General features: G+C 34.0%; 1 protein-coding gene across 1 annotated transcript in view; it reads left to right on the forward strand.

Annotated features, from left to right (window-relative positions):
- Nucleotides 1-2,172: 2,172 nt before the first annotated feature.
- The window catches only part of LOC106873755 (cysteine-rich PDZ-binding protein), a 21,117-nt gene continuing 14,845 nt past the window's right edge, over nucleotides 2,173-8,444 (forward strand). The window contains exons 1-2 of the mRNA XM_014921255.2: nucleotides 2,173-2,300; nucleotides 7,775-7,840. Coding sequence (XP_014776741.1) covers nucleotides 2,285-2,300; nucleotides 7,775-7,840 — 82 coding nt within the window. The 5' untranslated portion in view covers nucleotides 2,173-2,284. The remainder of the gene's footprint in view (nucleotides 2,301-7,774; nucleotides 7,841-8,444) is intronic.

The following is an 8,444-nucleotide window of genomic DNA, read 5'->3' on the forward strand; positions in this document are numbered from 1 at the left end:
CTGTTGCAATGTTAATTTAAATTTGGCTATAGTTGATCGAATCCACTTCATGCATGTAAGATCCACTACATATCCACCAATTTCTTTCATATTAAATAACTAACTAAAGGCATCTGGAAAATATTAAACTGCTGTCAGAGAAAACCTATTGTTCCACCGTGGGAAAAGTTCTGTTGCAATGTTAATTTAAATTTGGCTATAGTTGATCGAATCCACTTCATGCATGTAAGATCCACTACATATCCACCAATTTCTTTCATATTAAATAACTATATAACTGTAATCTACACATTCTGAAAGGTATTTTTATCGGTAATCTTCAAGTTTAGGGGGATAAAAAAAAATTAAAAAAATTCAAGGGAAATAACTGAACGACTTACCAGTATTATCCGTTTTCTTCTAGCTGTTTATAAATAAATCACACCCTAACCCTAACGTGAATCAAATCACGTGCGTGATTTATTTATAAACAGAGATGTACGGAGAATACTGGTAAGACGTTCAGTTACTTCCCTTGAATATTTTTTTTTTTATCCCCCTAAACCTGAAGATTACCTTTTTATCTTCTACTTGTTTCAATCATTAGGCTGAGGCGACGCCTTGAAGAATTTTCAGTCAAATGTATCGACCCCAGTACTTATGTTTTTGTTAAAGCCTAGTAATTATTCTATCGGTCTTTATTGTCGAACCGCTAAGTTACAGGAGCATAAATACACCAGCACGTTGTCAAGCGATGTGGAGGACAAACAAACACACACATCATCATCATCGTTTGACGTCCACTTTCCATGCTGGCATGGGTTGGACGGTTTGACGGGAAACTGGTAAGCTGGGGGGCTGTACCAGGTTTCAGTCTGATTTGGCAAGGTTTCTACAGTTGCATGCCCTTCCTAACGCCAACCACTCGGTCGTTCAAACCACCGCGATCAACAGGTGCGAAAACAGGTTTTCTTTGTCCTGTCAAAAAGTGAGTGTTGATCTCCCTTTGACCTTCGACCTAAGGCCATGTCAGGCGGAGTTCAAATGGACACAATTCTTATAAATTCAGTGGTCAACAAAACAAGGGAGAGAAGACCCTAGGCAGCCAAACGAGGAAGGTCTGCTACATGACAGCTTTTCTCAGAGACCAGAGCAATGTTGGAAGTTCCACGGTAGACTACTGTATCAGATGAACTGCGTACACACACACAAACATATATTCAATTGTGACATATCATTTCCACAGATGTACCCTGTTTCTATTTCTAGCAACTCGTAGCAGTTGTCAACTTTATGCATGTAGTGAAGAATTATGTGTACCAACGACAAATTATGTCCGGTGAATAAATTATTTTTAATTATGAATCCATTCACTCATTTGTTTACTTCAAAGGCACACACATTCCTTTTGCATCTGTTTACCATGATACACATTTAACCACTACAGATGTAATAATAATAAAAAAAACCTTTTTCTGGATTCGAATATGAACATTGTTTTGTATAATCAGTGAACAGAAAGAAGGACTGATGATGCGTCAAGGTTCAATGTAGTTTTATTACATATATTTTTGGATCCTTTAATAATTTCAAGAGAAATTTAATTTAATTAATCTACTTTGCTTTTTTTTTTTGCTTTTCAAATCATATAAAGGAAGCGTTTACAAAACACCATTGGGGAAAGGTGAGGTACAATCGTTGGGAACCTCAGTACAAGAGTATTCATAGAAATGGTTCATAAAATAAAATATTACTAATGTTGTTACTGTAGTTATTCAACTACAAGTCAGTTTTATTGAGTAGAGTCGTGATGAAATGTGTTTTTGTCATTTCGAAAGTAGAATATGATATAAGGCAGATTGATTGCTATTTTTTGAACGGGTTAATCAACTTCGCTGTCATGAGCAACCTGTGGTCCGTGAGACTTTCTTAATTGCACGCCTAATGAAAAATTTCCTTTGCTTTTTAGGAGTGGCCTGCTCATGAAAAGGTGCCTATGCTTGAAGTAGAAGCTGCATTTGCTATTGTTTATTTTCAGGTGAGCCCTGATCGAACAGATCCATGATTAAATGCATTCCAGCCGTGACCATCTTATCTATTATTCGGATACAATATCTGTAGGACTTCACCACTCAGTGTGTTCGGTTATTTCTCAGACAACATGGGTCATTTAAGGTAGATTTAGCTGCTATTTCATGGACTATAATCATGTACACTATACATAGAGATAGCGAATTGTCTCCCTTAGTTTAGTAACTCTTCTAGTTTTAGTTACTTGTGTCACTGTCAAAATATTTATTTCACAATGGTCTGTGAAAAATGTACGTATTCTTACTATTTCTAAATGTATATTATTTTTTAAGTGTACCAGTTTCTTATATTTTATTAACAAGATCACTAATAGAGCGTTTAATATTGTTATGTTATTTGAACCAACCGATATTAATTATTGCTGTTTTTTTTTATGCTATTTATTTTCATGTCAACCACTGAGTGGAACTTATGATAAGAGTATCTGGGAGACTATTATTTAAGGTTTCTTTTCCGCTAACTTAGCTGATATTTCTAGGGACTACTAAGTATTTAGGAACAACGTATTTCTAAACCTAAGGATAATGGAAGCCTCTTCCAGTTTTTACTAAGAAATATTCGATAGTGTTGAGTTTAGTGGAAAAAGTACTTACAATCTCTGTAATATTTTTTTTTTTTTGTATTTGTGATCAAAGTACTTACAGGTGAATTGTTTACAAAATACCTATACGTCACATGAACATTTGATGGTGACAGTTGAGCAAATTATTATTGTTACTGCGTTACGAATTATTTAGTATCTACCAACAAATAAGTTCAAGACGTTATGATTTTTACACTTACACGTAGTGACTCCCAAAATATTTCGTCGTTCTTCCACTCTTTACATTTCATTTCTTGTAACATTACATAGAAATATTGAGCCAATGAGGGAACTCTCAAGTGGTTGTTCGACTTGCTACAAATGATAATCAGTCTTCCATCAATTTATACCATCTTTAAAACAGGAAGGATATATTGGATAATGTAGTCTTAGATCTATTATGCCTGAAAGGAAAATTGGGAAAAAGATAAAAGAGATGACCACGGCCTAAACTCCTTTGTTCATAGGTCATCTTTATCAAGGATGACCTGGAGCTTTCCAGCGATCAGAGTAGTGAGTGGATTTACAGAACACTACAGAAAAAAAAAGATTTTCCAAGTGATAACAATACATTCCACAGCTCTATTTGACTACCTCTACTCATAATGACCCCATAAATTAATCGGTCTTGCAGTATATTGGTAGTTGTGCCCTTATAGGGAATCAAAACTCTCAATGAAAAACATTCACAAACAAGGAAAATCTGATGTGATCACTTCACCTGGTGAAAATAGCAGCTAAATCTCCCTCACATCACACTTTATCGTTTTTCAAAAAAGAAAAAAAAAAGTACACAAATGCAGTTCCTGGTGTACAAATAGATGGGATTGTCATGGCTGGGATGCCTTTAATGACCAGACTGACTTGGGGCTCAACAATGACAATGAAACAATTTGCAACAGTTGAATATTTGTGTGTATGTGTACATACATACATACATATATAAGAACCAAGTTAAAAATAATTGTCTTTACATATTTTTCTTTTCTTGGGACAAATTTAGCTTAGATACTGATAAGTTGACTCAGTTGGTCTATTGATCAATTGAGGAAAATTCAAGAGCACTGAAGGAATTGCTATTGTATGGGGGAAGGGAGGAGAAGATGATGGAAAGATGCAAGTAGAATAGAGAACAAAGGGGTGGAAGGAGATAAGGGTGTGGTATTAGAGTCACTTAATAGAAGCAGGGGCATTATATTGCCAAAATTTGGAAGAGGAACAGTCCTAAGACATTAGTGTTTGTAGTCAGGTCAACACACATTACCATATTAGCATTGTATATAGATTAGATATTCTCTAACCATTGTGTTGAAATTTGATATTGGCTTTTTATGGACATGGTCAGTCTCAGATTAATGTTCAGTTGTTGCTATCTGGTATAATAGGGATATTATATTAGAAAATAAAGGGATATCATTTCTAGTTATATTGTAGAGGTCAGGAATGCTCTTACTATCCAGGATATAAATACTGATAGATTGAGAGATGCTGTTACAAATGGGATGATGTCAAGTAGTTGAAAATTAATTGTAAATTCAGACTAACCTGGTAAGACTGGTTTTAAAATTTTAAACTAGTAAAAAGGGTTACAGATCAAAATTTGAACTAAAGTTAAAGTTTATACATGTAACGTTAGAGCAAACTAAGATATAAAAGTATTGAAATAAATTTGCAGAGTAATGTGTGATACCAGAATAATGATGGTGACAGCATCAATGACATCAATATCAATAATATTAATAAAATAATATTACAAAGTGATAGAAAAAAATAATAACTATAGGATAATATTAGAACAACAATAAGAACGTAAGGATCACAATAATAATGGAATAAAAATAAAAAATTAAAAGTTAAAAATTGAAGAATTAAAAAGATTAAAATCTTAAAAGAATAAAGTAAAATAAAATTTAAGTTTTAAAATGTTTTAAACCCATGGAAATATATATGTGTGTGTGTGTGTGTATTATATATATATATATATATATATATATACATGCACACACACACACACACAGAATAGGTAAACCTAAGTAAAATAAAATAAATTAATGTAAACTTTCAAATATTTTAGTCTTTAAAATATAGTGAAATGAAACTAAATAAAATAGCCATTCCTTCAGTGCTCTGCTGGTTATAACTAGAAATGGCTCTGATGAAACTAGCATTAATTTTCTTAGGTTGTTCAATTTTCCTCAATCATTCAATAGACCAATTGAGTAAACTTATGTGTATCTATAATGACTACTGGAAACTGCTGTAAGCCAAATTTGCTCCAATAACGAAAAATATGTAATGACCATTATTTCTAACTTGTTTCTTATATATCACTCTGTGTAAAAACAAGTTTATCTGGAGCCCATCTATGGATTTACGATATAGAATTCTGATGAACCATAGCCTTGGGCCCTATCATGAGATTACCTGGAGTTCTTCACTAACCTAAGTAATATTGTTAGTCTGGTGTGTCAAACAGAGATCTTATGAAGCATTTTGCCTGAATTGATAATCCCTCACTATTTGTTATAGATATCTTATATATATAGAACTGAGAATGTGTCTGTATGTGCGCATCACTAAAACTCGAGAACTACCCAACAGATTTCATTCAAATTTTACACATGTCTTACTTAGGGTCCATGCAGTGTCATAGGCCAAAAAAAATTTTCAACTTCTTGCCAAATATGAGCCTAGAGCAATCTCTTATCTCTTACTGTGTTTCCGACTTACATGTCAGAAGTGAAGCAATAACATCTCTTTTAATACTGTCACTGAAAGAAAACTGTCGTATATATGTGTATATTTGTGTGAGTGTGTGTCTGTGTTTGTACTCCCCACCATTGCTTGACAACCAATGTTGCTGTGTTTACATTCCCATAACTTAGTAGTTCGGAAAAAGTTACTGATAGAATAAGTACTAGGCTTACAAAGAATAAATCCTGTGTTCAATTTTTTCAACCAAATGTGGTGCTCCAGCATTGCCACAGTCACATGACTGAAACAAGCAAAACAATAAAGAAACTATACCATTTTAATCCCGAGCAAAGCCAGGTGTCTCTGCTAGTATATATATATATATATATATATAAAGGGATATATTATCCTGGTGGTTACTGTGTTTCCTCTTAATTCAGTTTCAGATGCCAACTAACCACTATGGTCCTTTTGTGATACCCAAGCTAACAATAAGTTGCTAGGCTCTGGTAATTTTTCTCACTGGGTAAATCCGAATGTCCTATTCAGGACTGCATAATTTCAGTAGAGTAAGTAATAGTATTAATAATGATATGGAGAACAGAGATTTTTCACATCCATAATTCTATTTAACAGTTATTTACAACATCCTTCACTGAACCTGCATGTGTTTCAATTGCATTGACTGTGCACTGTTGGATATGCAACCTGGTGTCATGGTTGGTGCAGTTTCATCAGGGTCCTTACTCGCTGCCATTTTGAAGTGAAACTGAAGGAATCAGCAAATTGAATGAAGTGTTTTTTAGGAGGTGTTGGTGTTACTGTTAATAGCTGTAGGAATCTTGACCTTGGGTTCTCCACTAAATGCGGTACGTGAAACGAAACAGTCCTAAAAATAGGTCAATGTTGGAATGAATGTTTATGTAGATTTATCATTAATGCTCAAAGTTTAACCATTCCACCTGTTTCAAAGAGAATATTATTAGTGTAGAGGACTACTCGGGCATATGGCGTAGTGGTTAAGAGCGCGGGCTACTAACCCCAAGATTCCAAGTTTGATTCCAGGCAGTGACCTGAATAATAATAATAATAATAATAATAATAACAACAACATCGAAAAATACCATAGGAATGAGAACCCTGGTTCGAAATTTCCCCAAGATGAAGGCTGGAGGGTATATCAGCCAAAACGTTGTGTTAACAACAAACAAGATGAGGACAAATATCTGTCAAATGTAAATAATGTAGTGTAGAGGTATTCAATCATGTTTGATTTATTTTTTGGTTCTTGGTTTCACAATTGTTATTTTAATAATTTTTGTTATTATATAAAGTGTAAAAATTATTAGAATAAAAATTGTTAAACCAAGGACCAGAAAATAAGTCAAACATGATTGAATAACTCTAAACTAAGGATATTCTCCCTCATATCTACATAGTTGAGTCAAAAGGTAATACAAATAAAAACTGCATTACTTTCTGACTCACCCTTGTATAAAAGACTTCTGTGCAATTTCGATCTCTCAAACTGGGTTTATGGCTTCAGAATGAATGTTTTAACTACACAGCCATTCCCTAGTGATATAACCTAACGTCATAAAGCATTTGGTCCTTTACATTTTCATTTGCTGTTATCCTCATTTTTAGTTTTAATAATAGTTGTTAAGCATAGGCGCAAGGTCCACAATGTTTCCAGTGTATTCCTAGTACTTATGTCAGTGGTTCTCAAACTTTTTAGAGACACGACCCACTATTTATGACACCAGTTTATGGTGACCCACTTAACTCTACCGTTTATCAGATAAACTCTATTGATCCATCTACCATCTAGCTGCTGTCTATTCCAATCATTTCATTGGCTAATTAATAGCTTCCTGGTGATCACCCCTATACTTTTTTTGAATAATTTATAAACTTCTTAGTGAAATCCATACTGTCTTATTTATTTAAATTTTTTACTATTTATATTAAATATGAAACAAAACGGTTTATAACTGTTTCAACGTCTCCATACCCTATGGGCAGGTATTAACTCTAATACAAAACCTTGAAGCAGTAACTGTAATCGGCTCGATCAGTGTTGTACTGCGCCTAATTAAAGTTCTCTATAAATAGGAAAAAGCCTACTGCTTGATAAAACAACCAGTCTAGGATTCCGTTCGCGACCCATCAGTGGGTCGCGACTCATAGTTTGGGAACCACTGACTTATGTTATAAAGACCAGACTGATGAAAAGTGAGGTTTACTTTGGTAACATTTCAGCTTGGGACACAAAAGTGACCTAACTAAATACTGCAAGTTGTTTTGTCCAGTGCCCCACTGATTTTTCTAGCTATCCAAATTAGAATTTATGAAACTTGAGATTCTGTTTATAATAATATTAATGTTAAGAAATAATCAAAAAGCATATTACTCTTGATGTTTTAGGTCAGACCAAACTTGGAAAAGTTATCACCCCAGATCCATGGAAGACAGGAGCCAGAAACACTACAGGTAATTAAGTCATTAAGAAATTGTTTGTCTTACATATATATATATATCTATTATGTGAATGTGTGTGTCTGTGTCTGTGTGCATGTATATGTGTGTGTGTGTGTGGTAAGATGCTTACTTCCCAACCACATGGTTCTGAGTTCACTTCCTCTGCATGACACCTTGGGCAAGTGTCTACTATAGCCTCAAGCTGATCAAAACCTTGAGTGGATTTGGTAAATGGAGACTGACAGAAGTCTGTTCTGTATATCTATATATATAAAAATGAGAATGTGTGTCTGTCTGTCTGTGTGTGTGTGTGAATCCCTAAAACTCGAGAACTACGCAACCAATTTCATTCAAATTTTACACATGCCTTAGGGTTCCAGTTGTGTTTTAGTCAAAAAAAATTTTAACTTCTTGCAGAGTTCGAGCACACAGCAACATAATATCTCCTTCACTATTTAAGTATTGTGTCAAAAGTGAAACAAAAACACTCATGTCAAATACTTTCACTTTAAAAATGAAATTATTCCACTAACTGAAACAATCACATTTCTATACTGTAATGACAGATACTTTCAGAGAGAGAGAAAGAAAGAGAGAGATGTATATGTATACATAT

This window comes from Octopus bimaculoides, chromosome 6 (assembly GCF_001194135.2).
Source record: "Octopus bimaculoides isolate UCB-OBI-ISO-001 chromosome 6, ASM119413v2, whole genome shotgun sequence".
Lineage (NCBI taxonomy): Eukaryota > Metazoa > Mollusca > Cephalopoda > Octopoda > Octopodidae > Octopus > Octopus bimaculoides.